The sequence below is a fragment of the Hypanus sabinus genome, chromosome 14 (genome assembly GCF_030144855.1).
Source record: "Hypanus sabinus isolate sHypSab1 chromosome 14, sHypSab1.hap1, whole genome shotgun sequence".
NCBI classification, from domain to species: domain Eukaryota; kingdom Metazoa; phylum Chordata; class Chondrichthyes; order Myliobatiformes; family Dasyatidae; genus Hypanus; species Hypanus sabinus.
The window spans coordinates 95240117-95261347 of record NC_082719.1 but is presented as its reverse complement, the minus strand read 5'-3'; the positions used below and the strand labels follow the sequence as shown (position 1 = coordinate 95261347).

General features: G+C 42.3%; 1 protein-coding gene across 1 annotated transcript in view; it reads left to right on the top strand.

Annotated features, from left to right (window-relative positions):
• The window catches only part of znf532 (zinc finger protein 532), a 102673-nt gene that overhangs the window by 21251 nt on the left and 60191 nt on the right, over nucleotides 1-21231 (top strand). The window contains exon 3 of the mRNA XM_059988661.1: nucleotides 17320-19817. Within this exon, the coding sequence (XP_059844644.1) occupies nucleotides 17340-19817 (2478 nt within the window). The 5' untranslated portion in view covers nucleotides 17320-17339. The remainder of the gene's footprint in view (nucleotides 1-17319; nucleotides 19818-21231) is intronic.

Below are 21231 nucleotides of genomic sequence, written 5' to 3'. Positions count from 1 at the left end.
AAAGTAAACTCATTTTCTAAGTACAGATATGTCACCATGTACAACCCTGAGATTCATTTTCTTGTGGGCATTCATACTAAATACAAACACAATAGAATCAATGAACAACCACACACAACAAAAAACAGACAAATAACCAAGGTGTAAAAGACATGAGAATGTTCAAATACAAAAAAATGCTACTAACAAATAAGCAAAAAAAAAATCAAGAACACAAGTTGTAGAGTCCCTGAAATTGAGTCCCTATGTCATGGGATCAGTTTTGGGATGAGTGAAGTTGAGTGATTCAGGAGCTTGATGGTCAAAGGGGAGCAACTTTTCCTGAACTTGGTGGTGTGAGTCCTGAAGCTGATGTCCCTCCTTCCTGATGGGCAGCAAGAAGAAGAGGGCATGGACTGTGTTAGCGTGTATCCTGGAGTCAGGGCATATTGCAAATATTTATTTCACCAGCAACCAGTTTTCAGATTCGAATGTGGATTACAGGTCGAATTTAAAACACAGCTCAGAACAATTGGACCTTGGATGCCTGCAAATGCATGAATGTGGCCTAGAGTCAATGGAGAGTAAATTCAATTCATTTTGGGTGTCTGGAGTGTGGGTGCAAAGACGGAAAACTATGTGTAATTCAAAGGAAGCATTGTAGATACATTATAACTATCATGATTCTGAGATACATCCTGCGGATGTGCTGGGACACATCATCAGTGATGTAACCTGGGGTCGTCGGGTGTTTCGGGTCTTTCAATATCATATACCCTCGCCCAGGTGACCCAGCCGGGGTTGATCAGACCCCAGCTTGTGTCCCAGCAGCATTGGCCCACGGATCACCCCTCCTGATCCATAGCCATCTGGAAGCTCTCTCAGCGACCTCTGTGATGGTCCTGATCGCTTTCCACTTGCCAGCCCCAGTGATGCCAAGTAGGGTGTAGACTGCAGAGTGAGCGGCTGGCAAAACCCCTGCACCCTACTTCGACGTGCTTGCAGTGAGCCTTCCAGCCTTGCCTCCGGCACTGCTCCACCAGCTCCTGGTACTTGGCCCACTTCTGCTCATTTGCTTCCTCAATGCAGTCCTCCCAGGGAACTGTCAGCTCGATGAAGACAACCTGCTTCGAGGACACTGAAGAAAGGACCACAACTGGCCTCAGTAAAGTTGTTGCTATTTGGTCGGGAAACCAGCTGCCTCCCCAGGTTAACTTGGTGGCCAATCTCATGCGGTGTTAAGCAGGCCTGGTCTGCTGGTCTGGGCTCTGACAAAGGAGATATTCTTCCTCTGACCACTGTTTGCTGGTGGTCATGGCCATTGCGATGCTCTCTGCCACTGCCTTCAGCAGCTGGTCATGACACCACCGGTAGCGACCTTCCCCCAAGGCTTTAGGGCAGCGGCTAAGAATGAGCTCCAGTGATCCTCTCCCTGGACAGAGAGGACATGCTGGTGATCGCTCTTGCCCCGGACATGGAGGTTTGCAGGGCTTGGCAAGACACCATAGACAGCCTGGATCATAAATTTAATGTGCTGGGGTTCTGCCTGCCAGATGTCAGACCAGGAGTTTTTCTGCTCCAGCACACCTTCCCACCTTGTCCATGCTACCTGGTGCCGCATGTCCACCATCCTGCTATTCCTCTCCTCTTCATCGCCAGCCCGCACTTCCTCCAGGACTAGTTGGTGTCTGTCCTTGCCTTTGGCCTTGTCATAGTGAGGTTGTGAGACGGAATCCAGCCCTGCTTGCACAGTTGACACTGTCCCCACCAGAGCCCTGTGTCTCAGCCGGGACTCTGCTACCAACAGCCCTTCCTGTGCCTTCTACTTTCTACCCGTCCGTACCTGGATGCCTGCTGCTGCCACTTTAGGGTCCTTGGAATCCCTGTACTGCAGCAGCTGTCTTGTGTGGGAAACCCTGAACTCCTCGTCCAGGCTGCTGAAGGGAAGTCGCAGCTTATTGCACCTTCCATACAGTGTCGTGCCGCTCAGTCTACGAGGTAGGCCCAACCACCTTCGAAAGTAGTTACTGACCTTTCTGTCCAGCAACATCACAGTTGTCACTGGCACCTCGTATACCAGTAGTGGCCATAGAATCTAATTGTCCCACTGTTACCTTTGATCTTTAGCATATAAAAATGCCATGTAATTTGGATTGAGCAGGCCTCTTCTAAGGGTGTCTCAATATGATGCCTTTTGCTTGTTTTTTCTAAATAAAACACTGGTGATGCATGCTGCTTTCCTGTACAGCGCAAGACAGTAGTTTGAGTGAACTCATGCTTTTATTGGTGGCTCTGCCCCATAAAGCCTACCATTGCTTAGTTAATACTATTTAAAATGCTGTCAGTACCCCTACTGGTAACTTGCAGCAAGGAATCAATGCTGTATTATACATCCACCATTTAGAGCTGAGTCTGTTTTTGACTTCCTGTCATTATAATGTTGTATAGCTTATCTCGTCAGGAATTTCATGTGCGCTTGTTAATTTGATACAGCTTTGATCACAGCTCAATTTCCTCATGACATTAATTATTTCTCTCGCGCAATCCATTTTCATTGAGAAGTTTCAACTGATGTGGAAAATGGAGTGTGTTTATTGTCAGGCACCTTTTCTTTTTGAAAGTGAGTGTGTTGAAAGGTGCAATTATATACCAAGCAGCATGCTTAATTTATCATTTCATTAATATTGAAGTACATTTTAAACAGATCAGTGACTTCCTATCATCTGAGCTCCCATAAACTTGCATAACATGATCCAGTTTGAAAAGTTCCAAGTTTTTCTGCTGATTGTTTTTATAATGCCCTCAGTGGCCACTTTATTAGGTACACCCATATCCTGCTTATTAATGCAAATATCTAATCAGCCAATCATGTGGTGGCAACCCAATACATAAAAGCTTGCAGGCATGGTCACAAGGTTCAGTTGTTTAGAATGAGGAAAAGGTGTAATCTCAGTGACCTTGACTGTGGGATGATTGGTGGTGCCAGATGGGGTGGCTTGAGTATCTCGGAAACTGCTGAGTTCCTGGGATTTTAATGTATAACAGTCTCTAGAGTTTACAAAGAATAGTGTGAAAAACAAAAGAAAGATCCATGTAGTGGCAGTTCTGTGAGTGAAATTGCCTTCTTAATGAGGGAGATCAGAGGAGAATGACCAGACTGGTTCAATTTTACAGGAAGCCGACAGTAACCCAAATAGCTGTATGTTACAACATTGGTGTGCAGAAGAGCATCTCTGAACACAGAACACATCAAACATTGAAGTAGTTAGGCTATAGCAGCAGAAGACCACAAACATACACCAGTGGCCACTCTATTATGTACAGGAGCTCCAAATAAAGTGGCCACTGAGTGTATATCCACTTTGTTCAAACATTCCTGTTTGTGACGTCAAAGAGCAAGGTTCACCGCGTGTCGAAATTGAGATAATGTAATTGACTTCTGTTGACCAAGCAAAGGTTCACAAGTGCTTGCAATTGTTTTATGGTGCTGCATTTTCTTAGGGCATATAAATCAAAAGTAGAGTGTAATGTTAATGTGTATGAATGGAAACTTGAAATTGCTGGAAAAATTCAGCAGGGTATATGATTTGAAATGTTAGCTGTTTCTCTGTCCACAGGTACTTGCTGAGTATTTCTGGAATTTTCTGTTTTTAAAGTAAATCAAAGTAAATTTATTATCAAAGTACATATATGTCAATGTATGCCACCCTGAGATGATTTTCTTGGAGGCATACTCAACAAATGTATAGAATAATAACCCTAACAAAATCATTAAAAGACCACAGCAACTGGGGTGTTCAACCAGCATCCAAAAGACAACAAACTGTGCAAATATAAAAAGAAAGACACAATAATAGTAAGTAAATAAGCAGTATATATCCACAATAAAATCTCTGACTCTGATTTGAAATGCGTCAGGATGGATTTTTCCTTATTTGGACATGGCATCATGCAGTATCTCAGGCACATATAGTCAGCCACTGGTGGCATGGAAACTGTAGTCAGGATTATGGAGGGAACTCCCTAGGTAAATAGAATGGATGACAATTGATCATTAGGTGTTCATGGTCAGGGTTAACCCTTCATCTGGTCTGAAAAGTAGAGGTGAGTTAGCAAGTATAAAAAAGTGGAGAGAAGAGGTAGAGTAGGAGCTTGCAGGCAATAGATGGACCCTACTGAGGAAGGATGGTAGGCAGCTGGTGGGGGGGGGGGGGAGTCAAAAATGCACAGAAAAGTCTTAGATTTAAGATAAAAAAAACAAAAATCCTGACTTTGGCAGTACTAGCCATATTCCCACATTTAAAGAATCTTGTAGTGGCCATGCATCTGTTCTCTATCTGCATTATATTCTGTGTTGTCAAATTTTATTATGGTAAATAGTCACATGAGTAGTGGGGGGGGGAATGGGGTAAAAGCAAAGTGAATAGGTTAACTATTCGTGTTTTCAGGACAGTTTGGAGCTGGGGGCTGACTGGTGTATCTTTTTTAACTGCTTAGTTACGCTTATTTAAGCTTATTGCCATGGCACTCAAAGCAGCCAATGGGAAACAGTAGCTGGTACTTCAAATGGGCCAATCAATGATTGGCACAGTAGAATTGGCTTTTGACTGACAAGTAAACCAACCCTTGCATGACAGTTGCTCACTATAACATCAGTCTCCCTCGTTTCTAACAATACTTTGAAGGGAAGGGGGACGAATATGATGTAATCGAGGCCTCCTGTGGGATTATCCCCTTCTCCCTTATACCAGGTAACCTTTGATCTGAATTGTAGGATATTCCATTTGCTCAACTCCTCAGTGCCTTAGTGTCAGCAGGGACTCAGTTTATGTCAGAGGATTGTGGGTCCAAGTTCCATTTTAGCAACTTGAGCACAAAAGTGTTCATGGAATTCCTGTGCTGTAATGACAGATAGTCATAGACCACTGAAGCAGAGAATCAGGCCCTTTGGCCCATCTAATCCATGCCGCAATGTTATTCTACCTAGTCCTTTCGACCCCTCTATATCCCTCCCATCCATGTACCTATCCAAATGTTGAAATAAAGCTCATATCCACCATGTCCACTGGCAGCTCGTTTGCACTCTCACCACCTTCTTGAGTGAAGAAATTTCCACCAGGGTCCCCTTAAATATTTCACCCTTGACCTATGACTTTGAGTCATAGTCTCACAGTGTCTCACATAGTCTCACAGTGGAAAAATATGTTTGCATTTACCCTATCAATACCATTCATAATTTGTATTCCAATATCATCATCATCAAATGCCTGTTACACTGCTGGCATTTAGGGCAGCAATGAAAGTTCTCTATCTCTCTCTGTTCTTGGCTATCTTCTCTATTGTGCCCCAGATGTCCTGTTTTTTTTGCCTCTACGGTACGGTGCCAAGTTGTCTTTGGTCTCACATTTCCTCCTCTCTTCAGAGATCCAGTGAAGTGCTGTCTTGTTGACGGAGTTGGCCTCTCTTCTCATCACATGCCCAGTCTATCTCCATCGTTTCCTCATAATGATTGTGGCCATATCCTCTTGATAACACTGAAGGAGCAGGGTGTGCATGGAGATATTTCTTAGCCAAAAAATAGGGCCAAGAGACTCATGGTGTGGAATGATGACAGCTTGGCAAGGTTGTTTTCTGTCATACACCAGCATTCTGACCCGTGCAAGAGTGTGGACTTGGTGTGGCCACTGTACTTGTTTGATCTCCATATGTTGTTCATTGATCTGAAGATGTTTCTAGCTTTGCTGAGTCTGGTCTAGATGTCGTTCTTGGTCCCACCTATTCAACTTTTCTATATAACTGAGATTGTCAAGTCTCGGCAACCTCATTGTAAATTTTCTATATACTCTTTCAATCTGTTGATATCTGACCAGAACTGCACACAGTACTTCAAATGAGGCCTAATTAATGGGAGTTTTAGGTGAAACATTAAACAGAGATCCACCTCCTTCCTTTGTATAAATTTATGAGACCCTGTAATGTTTTTATTGGAATGGCCTTGTGAATTTTCTCCAGTATGTCAGACAATGCTATTATCCCAATCAAAGCCCTTAAGTACTGTATGTCAGAGGTAGTTTCTTTTTATAGTGCATTTATTGCCTATGTATAATTGTCCCTGAACCAGGAAGGCAGTTTCTTAGGGATACTTAGGGTTTCTTAGGGAACATTAGCTTGGTAATGTTACGTACCCTGTAACTGGGTCACTTACCAGCAAAGATAGTCTGTTGAAGTCTGATGGTACTATTTTTAACAGTATTTATTGATAAAAATACACAAAAATAATACCAATGCAAACATACAGATAATATACGTCGTCAATACTAAATCTAAAAGCGCGTGTTTAATAATAATCAATAAGAGATAGCTCTATCGTTGTCTAGGGGATAATGTATTGTCCGATGGAAATATAAAAGTCACTTTAGTTCATTCAGGCTGCAGCCTTTGGTTGGAGAAAGACAGATTTTTAGAACTTGCCAGCTTTTCCTTTTTATGATGTCGATCCTTCGAAATTTCATTGGTGGTGATCTCTTCTTTAGCTAAGCCATCTTCCGTGGTCAGACCCGCCAATCCCAGGCAACGGGAAAGGACGCACGCGGGCCCCACTGGCTGTCGCTATTAAATGCTGTCACGGGATTTCTAGCGTTTCTCCTGGTGCGTCTAAAGGGGTTGTTCCCCAGACCCTCTTTTATCCTTACTCACGGGGTCTCAATGTCAATCAGGTTGGGATGGTGCCATCCCTCAACCCAGCCCACTTTGGTCATTCCCCTGAGGACTTCAAATAAATAGTACAGTACTCAATACACAATTCTGTCTCCAAGAGACAATGGCCGTTTCCCATGGCTTTGTATCGCTGAGGGCCAGGACATTCCAAACCCCTTGTGGATTCTGCGTGTCTTTCTCTCATTTCCTGGGTCTCCTGACCTGAATTAATAGCAATCTTGCGATTCTCAAAAAGGAGGGGGCTATTTTGTACCCTTCGGCCCCTCAGAGTTGGGGCACAGGCGTAACAGTAACAGGCCCTACCAGCCTTATGAGCCTGTGCCATCCAATTACACCCACATGACCAATTAACCTGTTAACCCATATGTCTTTGTGGAATGTGGGAGCAAACCCACGTAGTCATGGGAAGAATGTACAGACTCCTTACAGACACCAGTGGGAACTGAAGCCAGGTCACTGGCATTGTGATAGCATTATGCTAATCACTACGCTATCATGCTGCCTCAGTACTGAGTTAGTTACGTCAGGAGGCAGACCAGATAACATATCATAAACAGTTGCTGGAAAGCCAAATTACGAATGATGTATTTATTTCCATGAAGGATTTTAGTGACGCAGAAGGTTTTTACTACAATCTAATGGCTTAATGGTTGCAGCGCTCTGTTGGTCGGTGTCAACCATGGACGTTGTGTCCCAGCTGTCTACGTGATATGCAAGCCAGGGCAGTACGATATGGAGAAGAAGCTGTTGCCCATGTAGAAGGCTCCCCCTTTCCACACAGCTGATGAATCCAAAGGAATGGCAAAGACTGATACAGTTGGCACCAACAAGATTGCACTGAACTGTAGGACTGCTTTTGGGACTCCAGCTACGGACTTTTCGTCAGGGTTTACTTCTGAAGCATTTCGATGGGGTATAGCCGCAAGACTGCAGAGGTTTGAGATTAGAGTTTTACTTCTCCTAAATGAGCCGCAAGCATGGCTGACAAGCTCCATTTGCCCAAAGCAATTGGTTTTAAGGTGCTAGAATGGGCCTTCAAAAGCCATTTTCATAAGGACTGGCACAAGTAATTTTTTTTTTTGAAAAAATGAACTGTAAGGATTTGAATATTGAGGAGCCATTTGTGATAAAGGAATGTTATGTAAATAGCTTGCCATTGTAAGTTTCAAAATGAGCAAGAAATTGTTGGCTGAACAGTAAAGTTTAGGGGTTTGTGTGAAACTGTTGCTTAGTAGAGATGTTTGGTAAGGCAGTATAGTAGTTAGCACAATGCTTTACAGTACTGGTGACCAGGGTTCAATTCCTGCCACTGTCTAAGGAGTTTGTACATTCTCGATGTGACCGGGTGGGTTTCCTTCCACAGTCCAAAGATGTACTGGTTGGTAGGGTAATTGGTCATTGAAAATTGTCCTGCGATTAGGCTAGGATATTGGGGGTTGCTAGGCAGCACTGCTCAAAGGGCCAGAAGGCCCTATTCTGTACTGTATCGCTAAATTAAAAATAAACCAAACTTTTAAAAATCATATATAATAAAGAATATTTTACAGCTGTGGGAGTTTCTGATTTTGTTGTGAAATCTATAGCACTGTATATAAAAATGGTGAATTTAATCCTTTCATGACAAATATCTTTAGATTGATAGACATTGTTATTCAGTTAGATATGCCACAAAGCTGCTTTCAGTCATGGAATACGGCAGCTCAGTGATTCTTTTTTTAATAAAGTAGAATTTTTAACAGCTCTCGTCAGATTTTGTCATAATGATAGTGTGGAATACCTCAGGATGTTTCTCTTTTACCAAAAATGATGTAAAAATAAGGAGCAACAGATACAAAATACTGGAGGAACTCAGCAGTTCAGGCAGCAACTATGGAGAGGGAAAACAGTTGACGTTTTGGGCTGAGACCCTTCATCAGGATTGGAAAAGAAGAGATACAGAGTCAGAATAAGAAGGCAGGGGAAGGGAAGGGGTATAAGCTGGCAGGAAATGGGTAGGTGGGTGGGAGCAGGAGAGATGTAGCAAGAAGCTGTGGGGTGATAGGTGGAAGAGTTTAACAGGGTGAAGAAAGAATCTGATAGGATAGGACAGTGGAGCACACTGGGAGAAAGGGGAGGAGAAGGGGCATCAGAGGGAGGAAAAGAGAAGGGGTGAGAGAGGAACCAGAAAGGAGAATAGAAAAAGAGGGAGGAGGGAGAATTTCAAAGTTGCAAATTCAAGTTAAGTTTTAATATTGGAGTACATACATGTCACTACGTACAACCGTGAGATACTGTGGGCATACTTAGCAAATCTATAAAGTACTAACTAACAGGATTGATGAAAGAACAAGTAAAGCATAGTAGACAACAAACTTTGTAAATGTAAATATAAATAAATAGCAATAAATAATGAGAGCATGAAATAATAAGAGTCCTTAAAATGAGATCATTGTTTGTGGGAACATCTCAGTAGATGAGTGTAGTTATTTCCTTTGTTTAAGAGCCTGATGGTTGAGGAGTAGTAACTGTTCTTGAACCTGGTGGTATAAGTCCTGAAGCTCTTGTACCTTCTACCTGATGATAGCAGCGAGAAAAGAGCATGGACTGGGTGGTGAGGATCTTTGACGATGGATGCCACTTTCCTACCCCTGATGTAGGATTTGTAGGATTTTCCGTTGAAAAGCATTGATGTTTACAGAAAGTTGGAGAAATCGATGTTTTTGCCATCAGGTTGGAGGCTAAATAAGAGTGGTTGTTCATAATGATAATGGTGGCAAGAGACATGTAGTCTCTGACCAAGTGGAAAAAACTAGCAATTCAGCTTTAACTGTATTCTGGGTCATTTTGTACATAGCTTGGACATGGCCTAATGAGTTGATCAACATAGTTCATCAGACAGGTGTGTCTTTGAGGAATCTATTCCCAGCTCATTGCTCAGTGTTAAAATCTATTGTTGAAATCCTGAATAATAGGGAAGTAACAATATTTGATTGCCAACATAATAAACCATAGCGTACCTGTCATTGAGCAAGCAGAAAGGAGCTCAACCATTTTTATCAGCAGGGAGACCATTACTGTAGCTGAGGCACACAGTGAGTATGTGTTAAAGTATTCTGTTAGAGAAGAGGTAATCTGGGCTAATTATGCTGGATATCAAAATTCACTACACTTCAATCTCAAAGACTTATATTTTTCACATACTATTCTTTATTTTTCATTACTCATTTATTACAGCATATGATGATAATAGATGAAACTGCAGTGATTTATTTGTTCTGTAGTCCATTTCATACTTGCTGCAAGTTTCATAGAGAGAAAAATGTGGCAAATGTGAAACAAAATAAAGAACTTTTCTTAGTTTTGAATGACTTTGGAGAGAATTGCAAACTGAGCCCTTCAGAATTAGGCTGTACTCAATCTTCACTGTGGAAGACACTAGTAGTGTGTCAGATGTTGAAGGGTGTGAGGGAAGAGAAATTAGTGCAGTTACTATTAAAAGGGAGAAGGTGCTGAGAAAGCTGAAAGACCTAAGGGTATCTAAGCTATCTGGACCAGATTGACTGCACCTTAGGGTTCTGAAAGAGGTAGCAATAGAGATTGTGGAGGCATTAGTAATGATCTTTCAAGAATCATTGGACTCTGGTATGGTTTCAGAGGGCTGGAAAATTGCAAATGTCACTCCACTCTTTAAGAAAGGAGGAAGGCAGCAGAAAGGAAATTATAGACCAGTTAGCCTGACTTCAGTGGTTGGGAAGATGTTGGAGTCGATTGTTAAGGATGAGATTACAGAGTACTTGGTGACACAGGACAAGATAGGACAAAGTCAGCTTGATTTCCTTAAGGGAAATCTTGCCTGATGAACCTGTTGGAATTCTTTGAGGAGATTACAAATAGAATAGATAAAGGGGATGGAGTGGATATTGTATATTTGGGCTTTCAGAAGGCCTTTGACAAGGTGCCACATATGAGGCTACTTACCAAATTAAGAGTTCATGGTATTACAGGACAGTTATTGGCATAGTTAGATTATTGGCTGATTGGTAAGAGGCAGCGATTGGGAATAAAATGATTCTTTTCTGGTTAGCTGCTAGTGACTAGTAGTGTTCCACAGGGGTTGGTGTTGGGACCACTTTTTTTTTGCTGTTTATCAATGGTTTAGATGATGAACTAGTTGGCTTTGTTGCCAAGTTTTCAGATGATACGAAGATTGGTGTAATATACAAATCAGTGCAAAAGTTTCAGGCACCCTAACTATATATGTATATGTGCCTCAGACTTTTGCACAGTACTGTATTTAATTTAATTAATTAGTTTATTGATTGATTGAGATACAGCGTGGAATAGGTCCTTCCCTTTGAGCCATGCCACCTAGCCACCCCCGATTTAACCCTAGCCTAGCCACAGGACAATTTACGATGAGCAATTAACCAACCATCTAATGCATTTCTGCACTGTGGGAGGAACCTGGCACATCCAGAGAAAACCCACGTGGCCATGGTGAGAACGTACAAATGCCTTACAGAGAGTGGCGGGAATTGAATGCAGGCCCCTGGTACTGTAACCACTATGCTACCATAAAATCTTATGACATTATACACCAGAAATCTCTCAAAGTTCAAAGTAAATTTATTATCAAAGTACATATATGTCATCATATGCAACTTTGAGATTCCTTTTCTTTTAAGTATACTCAAGAAATCTATAGAATAACTATAACAAAATCAGTTAAAGACTTCACTGACTTGGGTGTTCAACTAGTGTGCAAGACAACTGTATAAATACAAAAAGAAAGAAATAAGAATAAATAAATAAGACTAAGTACGGGATTAATGGTCAGTTACTTAAGAGTATTAATGAACAAAGGGACCTTGGGGTTCAAATCCATACATCCCTCAAGGTCGCTGCACAGGTTGATAGGGTAGTTAAGAAGGCCTGTGGGATGCTAGGCTTCATTAAAAGGGGGATTGAGTTCAAGAGTAGAGAGGTCATGTTGCAACTCTACAAATCTCTGGTGAGACCGCACTTAGAGTATTGTGTTCAATTCTGGTCACCTCATTATAGGAAGGATGTGGAAGCTATGAAGAGGGTGCAGAGGAAATTTACCAGGATGTTGCCTGGTTTGGAGAACAAGTCATATGAAGCAAGGTTAGCAGAGCTGGGACTTTTCTCTTTGGAGCGTAGAAGAATGAGAGGGGACTTGATAGAGGTCTACAAGATTATGAGAGGCATAGATAGGGTGGATAGTCAGTACCTGTTTCCCAGGGCACCAACAGCAAACACCAGAGGGCATATGTACAAAATTAAGGGAGGGAAGTTTAGGGGAGACATCAGGGGTAAGTTTTTTTTACACAGAGGGTTGTGAGTGCCTAGAATGACTTGCCAGGGATGGTGGTGGAGGCTAAAACATTAGGGGTATTTAAGAGCCTCTTGGACAGGCACGTGGATGAAAGAAAAATGGTTATGGGGTAGTGTGGGTTTAGTACTTTTTTTTAAGGATTATATGGGTCGGCACAACATGGAGGGCTAAAGGGCCTGTACTGTGCTGGGGGCTAAAGGGCCTGTACTGTGCTGTAATGTTCTATGGTTCTATTAAATAAATAAGCAATAAATATTGAGAACTTGAGACGAAGAGTCCTTGAAAGTGAGTCTGTTGGTTGTGGGGACATTTCAATGATGAGCAAGTAATTATTATTCACTTATTCTAATTTATTGAAAAATCTAACATGAAATGAACACCAGCGGTTCTGCAGATGCTGGAAATCCACAGCAACACACACAAAATGCTGGAAGACCTCAGCAGGTCAGGCTGCTTCTATGGAGAGGAATAAAGAGTCGATGCCTGAAGTGTTGGCCCAAAATGTTAAATCTTTATTACTCTCCATAGATGCTGCCTGACCTGCTGAGTTCCTCCAGCATTTTAGTTGCTATGAACTAAAAGTTAAGCTACACCCAGTATTACCCCAGAAACTATCCCTGATGTAACTTGCAAAATGCATCCACATTTTTTCTGGGATATTTTTACTATTGACATTGCTTGGTTTTACAGAAGCCTTTTAATCTCCAGCCCATGCTCACACTATTCCCCAACTTCTAATTATATTTTGCAACTGTGAAGCACCACTACCATTCCAGATAGCAGGGAATAATAACAGCTTGTAAATAAATAGTGAGAATGCCCAGCAGTGTATTTATTAAATTGGATGATCATTCAAAATTACACTTATGCTGTATCATTTTAAAGTTGTCTTTCTTGAGTTGCTCAATTGTACAACAAAACTTGCACAGGGAAATTAACTGTTTCAAAACTTGACCTTAGTGCCCACTTTATTAGATACACCTGTTCATTAATGTAAGTATCTAATCAACCAATCAAATGCCAGCAATTCAGTACATAAAAGCATTCAGACATGGTCAAGAGTTTCAGTTGTTGCCCAGACCAAACATCACAATGGGGGCGAAATGTGATCTCAGTGACTTTGACCATGAAGTGATTATTGGTGTCAGATGGGGTAGTTTGAGTATTACAGGATCTACTGATCTCCTGGGATAGTGAGCAGAAAATAGTATGGAAAACACAAAACATCCAGTGAACATCAAAATAAAAACACATCCAGTAAGTGGCAGTTCTGTGGGTGCAAGTGACTGGTTAATGAGAGAAGCTGGAGGAGAATGGTGAGACTGGTTCAAGCTGACAGGAAGGTGACAGTAACTCAAATAACCGCATGTTACAATGGTGGTGTTGAAGAGAGCATCTCTGAATGCACAACATGTTGAACCTTGACGTAGATGGGCTACAGGAGCAGAAGACTGCAGACATACACTCAGTGCTGACTTTAGGTGCAGGGGTTATCTAATAAAGTGGCCACTATGTGTATTTAGTTCAAAGTGACTTCTACAAACAACAGTTGGATAATTTCTCCTGTAAACATTGAAATGCTTGACAGTTCAACAATCGGGTCAAAAGGAAATGGCTGCATTTCCTTTCTTCTGCCTCTCCCCTTCTTGAAGACTGGAGTGACATTTGCAGTTTTTCACTTTTCTGGAACCATTCCAGAATCTAGTGATTCTTGAAAGAACATTACTAATGCCTCCACAATCTCTTCATCCACCTCTTTCAGAATCCTGTGGTGTACACAATCTGGTCCAGGTGACTTATCTACCTTCAGACCTCTCAGTTTCCCAAGAAGCTTCTCTAGTTATGGTAACTTCACACAATTCATGACCCCTGACACCATGCTGCTAGTGTCTTCCACAGTGAAGACTGATGCAAAATACTTACTCAGTTTGTCCACCATTTCCTTGTTCTCCCATTACTACCTCTCCAACATTATTTTCTAGTGTTCTGATATCCAATCTCACCTCCCTTTTACACTTTATGTATCTGAAGAAACTTTTGGTATCCTCTTTAATATTTTCATATTCCATCTTAACCTTCTTAATGGCTTATTAGTTGCCTTTTGTTAGTATTTAAAAGCGTCCCAATCCCTTAACCTCCCACCAATTTTTGCTTTATTTTCTGTCCTCTCTTTGGTTTTTATGTTGGTTTTGACTTCCCTTGTTAGCCATCTTACCTTTAGAATACTTTTTTTTAGGATGTACATCCTGTGGCAGACAGCAATCTGCGAAGTACAAGATTTCCCAATATGTCAGAGCAGCGTGGAGGGAAATCGTCTGCCAACTGGAAATTACAGATGCGACCTACCAACCGACCTACCTCTGTCATCCTTGCCAGTGTTCTTTTCTAATTAATTCTGACCAGCTCCCCTCTCATGCCTCTGTAATTTCCTTTACTCCACTGAGTATTGATACATATGACAGGGTGAATTATAAGACTATAAGACATAGGAGCAGAATTATTCCATTTGGCCCAGCGAATCTGCTCCACAATTCATTCACGGCTGATCCTTTTTTTCCCCCTCCTCAGCCCCACACCCCAACCTTCTCCCCATAACCTTTGATTCCATGTCCAAATCAAGAACCTATCAAGCTCTTCCTTAAATACAACAACCTGGCCTTCACAGCTGCCTGTGGTAATAAATTCCACAAACTCACCATCCTTTGGCTAAAGATATTTCTCTGCATCTCTGTTTATGTGGACCCCCCTCTATCCTGAGGCTGTGCCGTCTTGTCCTAGACTCCCCCACCATGGGAAACATCCTTACCATGTCCTCTGTGTTTAGGCCTTTCAACATTCAAAATTTTCAATGAGATACTGTTTTGAATTTGATCATATTATGATCACTTGGTCCCAAGGGTTCTTTTACCTTAAGCTCTCTAATCAGTTCTTGTTCATTGCACAACACCCAATCCAAAATAGCTTATCCCATTCTAGAGATTCCCCCTCTGCATATGGAAATCCTGCATGACTATTGTAACATGGCACTTTTATCTCCTGGTGTAACTTTTAGACCACATCCTTACCTGTATACAACATTCATCAGGGTCTTTTTACCCCTGGGGCTCCTTAGCTCTATCCACAATGATTCAACACTTCCAACCCTATGTCACCTCTTTCTAATGATTTGATTTCATTTCTTACCACAGAGCAACACCAACCCCTCTGCTTTCCAGCCTGTCCTTTTGATGCAATGTGTAACCTTGGACTTTAAGCTTTCTGCTACAGTCTTCTTTCAGCAATGATTCACTGATGCCTACAACATCATACCTGCCAATCTGTAACTGTTCTACAAGTTGATCGACCTAATTCCATATACTGCATGCATTCAAATTATTATTATTCAGGTACCTTGCCGTTCAGTGTGGGTGATCATGTCTCTCCATCCATCACGGTCCCCAACCCTCCGAATTGTAGTTGTTGCCTCCCCTGTTTCTAACTATGATGTTAATCCATCTCTCATTTTTATTCTTGGTCTCCCTCTGCTTCTTTTACCTTCCAGCTTTCCAGTTGTAACTAAATGTTCTAATGTCTCTCTTCGCATGATGTGTCCAAAGAATTTTGATTGCTGTTTTCTGATTTTTTTTAAAATGATGTACGTTTTGTTTTCGTTCTCTAGAACTTCTTCGTTGATTATCCTGTATATTAATTGGTTGATGATATGCATAGCATTCTTCTGAGGAACCACATCTCTGCTGCATTGATTCTTTTTCCCATTGCATTTGTGATGGTCCATGACTCGCGGCCATACATCAATAAAGGAAAAATATAGCAGCTGAGAGTTCTAAGGCGGATGTCAATTGCTACTTTCTTGTTCATTAGGATGTTTCTCATTTCTGTAAATGCTGTTCTTGCCATTGCTATTCTTGCTTTTATGTCTGTTTCACATTTGCCATCAGATGTTACCCATGATCCAAGGTACTTGAAATTGTGAACTTGTTTCAGGATTTCATTTCCCAATACGATCCTACAATTTGTGATATCATGTTTCTTTGATATTACCATTACTTCAGTTTTCTATTTGTTTAAGGTTAGGCCAAGTCTTTCGCTCTCTTTCACAGAGAGCATTCAAATATAACACCCTTAATCTTGTATTCACTTTTTAAAACTTTTGTCTGCCTTTTTCAGTGCAACTCACCCTGTTGACTGCAGTTTTGCCCTATCAGCCTTTCCTTGCTTGGAGTCTCACTACACATTGCCTCTGTTTGTAAACCAACCATCTCATCTAATGCACCACCACTCTGGTTCCCAGCTCCCACCAAATTAGTTTAAACCCACCTGAACAGCTCTAGACAACTTGCCTGCAAGGATATTGGACCCCCTTGGGTTCAGGTGTAACCCATCCCTTCCCTAGAAGTGATCCCAATGATCCATAAATCTGAACCCCTGCCACCCACACCAGTTCCTCAGCCACGCAATCACCGGCCAATCATCTTACCCTCACTAGCACGTTATTTACAAGTACTGATTCTTGGAATACAACAAGAAAATTTTGGATTTATTGTCCTTGTTGATTTGGGGAAAATTCAGGCCAAATTTACGATAATTTCAGATTTTAGCCATTGTGCCCAAGCTGATTGAATGGAGCTCCCATGTATATTAAAATGACATTCACCAAGAAGTGAAGACAAAATGAGTTACTTTGAAGAACTCTTCTTATATGGTTAAGTCACTTGGTTAATTTTTTTAGTCCAGAGCTCCCAGGTAATCCACTGCAAGAATAATGGGCTTCTGACTTTACTTCTTGCTGGCCCCACTTCCCTATCTTGAAGTAAAATACCTCAGCTGACTATTATTCTAAGTCCTTCAAATTTTATGATTTGGAATTGGATATGTTAAATTTATCTATTCAGCTTCTAAAATGTGACTTGATTTCCTGTGGTTCATCTTGTTTGCTTAACAGCTTCACCTATAAAAAGTTTGGAGAAGAAATGATTTATTTTTAAATCTAGAGGTACAGCACAGTAACAGGTCCTTCCAATGCAATGAGCCCACACCGTCCAGTTACAACTCATGTAACGTACTAACCCGTACATCTTTAGAAGGTGGGAGGAAACCAGAGCACCTGGAGGGAACCCACGCAGTCACAGGGAGAACAGACAGCTGTTCTTGATGGCTGGTGTTGTAATAGTGTTACTCTAACTGCTACATTACGCAGCCACTATAGAAATTCAGTTTATTATCTTAATGAAAAGGGCTTTAACAATCGCAAAAGATGTAATTATGGTTTTTTTTTTGTGTCTTTGCAGCTTTGCATACCTATAAATTGATGATCATGGGGGATATGAAAACCCCAGACTTTGATGACCTGCTTGCTGCTTTTGACATCCCAGATATGCAGGTTGATCCCAAAGCAGCAATTGAATCCGCACACGATGACAATGAAGGGCAGCTGAAGCAAACTATACCTGTGGACGATGATGCTCAGGTTCCCTCTGCGCCGGATGGAGTAGTAAGTGTTATTGTAAAAAACATTCGAACTTTGGACTCGTGCGAGTCTGCAGCCACAACTGCAGAGACCCCAGCTCTTGATAAAGAAAATCACCATTCTTTGGGAAATGGCTTGCATAATGGCTTCCTCAGTGTGTCAGCTTTGGATGGATATTCTAAAGATTCAAACAGCAATAAGTCAGGCAGGAGTGAAAGTGCGTCTGTGGCCGAAGCCAAATTGGATCTGTCCAGAGCCGAAGACATTGAAGGCTCCGAATCTGGACTCAAAGACTCTGCCTTCAGCCAGTTCAGCCCCATATCTAGCGCAGAAGAGTTTGAGGATGACGATAAAATAGAGGTTGATGATCCTCCACTTGTCAAAGAGGAAAGCCAGCCAGTTTTTCAAGCTAGTGTACTCCCGAGCCCACCTGCAGAGCGAGATTGTGAGAAGGCAAGGAAGCCAGGAGGGGAAAATGTGGTCAAACCTGAAGTGTCTGCCGCAGATGCTGAACAAAAGAGTAAAATAATGAAAAGCAGCAGAGAGTGCGAAAGCTCCACTCTTAACTCGGGAACTCTTGAGACATTTAAAACCCGAAATGTAGTAGAGAAGTCCTCTGATGAGAATGCTGAGAAGAGCTATAAGAATTCCTCAGAAAAGCAGCTTGAGAATAGAGCCCTTGAGGGCAAAAGTGGCGAGAAAGCTGGTGTGACTGGTGCTTGTTCTTCAAATCTTAGGGCCAAATCGTCTTCCAAGCTTTCTTCGTGCATTGCAGCAATTGCTGCTCTGAATGCTAAGAAGGCGGCAGCAGACACCGTCAAGGAAACACAGCCAGTCTCCGGGGGCCCTTCTCCAGTTTTGAAAGAATCTAAAGAAAGCCCGAGAGTCACGGAAAAATCTCCTGAGGGCCCTCCAAGCCCGATGGAAGTGGTGAAGAAAGCCGTCGTCAAGCAGCAGCCTGATAGCCCTCGGAGCGTGTCCAGTGAAAACAGCATGAAAGGGTCCCCTTCTTCTCCAGCCAGCTCACCGCCTGCCATCCCCAAGGTCCGCATCAAGACCATTAAGACATCATCTGGTGAAATCACCAGAATGGTGACCAGAATCATGCCCGAAGTTGAGCAAGAGCTTGGTAGGAGAGGGTCAGATCAGGGAAGCTCCATGCTTGTCTCATCTCTTTTGTCATCTCCTCCCAGCGAATCTCCCGTGTCTTCGCCGCCTGCATCGCTGATCCAGTCGGCACTTGTTACAGCTTCTGGCGCGGTGTCACCCCTTGACGTTGCACAGAAACCAGTTACAATTAAACCCGTTGGCACCGCTTTTCTTCCCGTGTCTGCTGTAAAGACCGCAGGATCACAGGTGATTAACCTGAAGTTTGCAAACAACACTACAGTCAAGGCCACTGTCATCTCAGCTGCCTCAGTTCAGAGTGCCAGCAGTGCCATCCTCAAGGCTGCCAGCGCCATGCAGCAGCAAACAGTGGTAGTGCCAGCATCCAGCCTTGTAAATGCCAAACTCGTACCAAAGACTGTCCACCTCGCTAACCTGAATCTTCTGCCCCAGTCTGCCCAGACAACGTCTGAACTCCGTCAAGTGCTTTCCAAAACACAACAGCCCTTAAAGCAGACACTGATCACCACCTCTTCTGCCCATCCTCCAAAAAAGCTATCAAGGGTTCACGTAGTGGCCAATTCCCAGAATATGGTGGTTGAGACATTTAACAAAGTGCTGAGCAGTGTAAACCCAGTTCCTATCTACACGCCTAATCTTACTCCGCCTACTAATGCTAATATCACTATACCACTTCGTGGTTATAAGTGCTTGGAGTGTGGTGACTCGTTTGCTTTGGAGAAGAGTCTGGCACAGCACTATGACCGGAGGAGTGTGCGGATTGAAGTGACCTGTAACCACTGTGCAAAGAACTTGATTTTCTTCAACAAGTGCAGTCTTCTTTCTCACGCTCGTGGGCACAAGGACAAGGGTGTGGTAATGCAGTGCTCCCATCTAATCATGAAACCTATTCCTGCGGATCAGATGATTATTCCCAATTCCAGTTCAAGTGTCTCCTCTACCACTGTATCCACACCGCTCTTGACAACAGCCAGCAGCATTGCAAGTTCCATTCCAAAAACTGTTGCAAGTATTACCAGTGCTGTGATTTCTGCCCCCGCCAGCTCTCCCATTCTCCCAGCTATGCCCCTTGATGAAGATCCATCAAAGCTTTCCCGATACGGCATGAAGTGTTTGGAGTGTAGTGAGACTTTCCAGGACGAGATTTTGCTTGCCACACACTTCCAGAGTGCTGCAAAAACAGGGGGACAGGTAAATTGAGTTGTGTCAAAGAGCATGGTTCTCGGGTTGCATGCAGCCAAATGTTTTCCATTAGCTTCTCAGGTTATTTCTTCATCAGGCAAGTGAATAGTGTCCTTGAAAACACCATTAATTATGCTTGCGATATTAGATAGATGCAGCTAAGAACATGAAAACAACAAAGTGCATTTATAAAGCTTCAAATGCAGAAAACTGTGCTCCAGTGGAGTGGAATTACACAAAAGTTAACACTGAAGCAAAAGGCAGAGGGATTCAAATGCTTGGTCAAAAGGTTTAAAAACATAAGGCATAGGAGCAGAATTAGTTCATTCAACCCAAGTCTGCTCCTCCATTCCGTCATGGCTGATCTATTATCCCTCTCAACCCCATTCTCCTGCCTTCTCCCTGTAACCTTTGACACCCTGACTAATCAAGAACCTATTAACCTGTGCCCTAATAACTTGGCCTCCACAGCTGGCTGTGGCAATGAACACCACAGCCTCAACACCAGTGGTATTTTAGAATAGAGATATGTAGAGAAGTGGTCTTAGGAATAGGCTTGCAAAGCCTTTGGCCAGATGCTGACTGTAAGGAGTTTGCACACTCTCCCTGTGACCATGTGGATTTCCACCCATGTCACAGAGGTGTGTGGGGGGGCAGGTTTATTGACCCCTGTCTGGAGGTGAGTGGGAGAATATGGGGATAGGGGGAAAGGAGTTGTTTCAATTGCAGGAGAGTTAAGTGGATTAGAGTGAGACTAGTGTAAAGGTGGGTGCTTTTGATTGGTGTGGGTGGTGGGCCGAGGCGTCCGCTACCATGTGTCCACCACAAGTAAAAACAAGGCCACCGGTAAGGAGGTGAGAAAGGGCAAAGGTGTAGAAGTCCTGAGAGTTGGAGGATCTCTTGAGTTCTTGGTGATTATAAACTGGGAGGATATTAAAGTGATGGGCCATGCTTAGATGATTGAAGAGGTTTGAGAACAATTTGAACATTTAAAAATGGAGACAAAGGACCAGGAGCCAGTGAAGTTCAGGTAGCAAAACGCTGATAAGTGAGTGGGACTAAATTCAAGTTAGGATATCAGCTGCAGAGTTCATGAATAGTGAAATTTAAAGTTCTACAGGGTTAATTGAGCCTAGGAATAATAAATTATTGGGGAAATAATTAACTAATTTTCCAATAATTTAGTACAATGTAGAAGCCAATAGGTTATTTGGGCCTAGGAAAGATAAATTATTGGCAACATAAAGGAATAATAAATTATCGAAATAGGAAAAATTAAGGAAATCTTAATATTCACAAAATTGGAAAGGTATTTCTGATAGCAGAATTCAAAGAGTGTACAGAGAAAATTTAGAAGGATGTTGCTGGGTCTGGAGGACCTGAGTTATAAGGAAAGATTGACTAGGTTAGGACTTTATTGCTT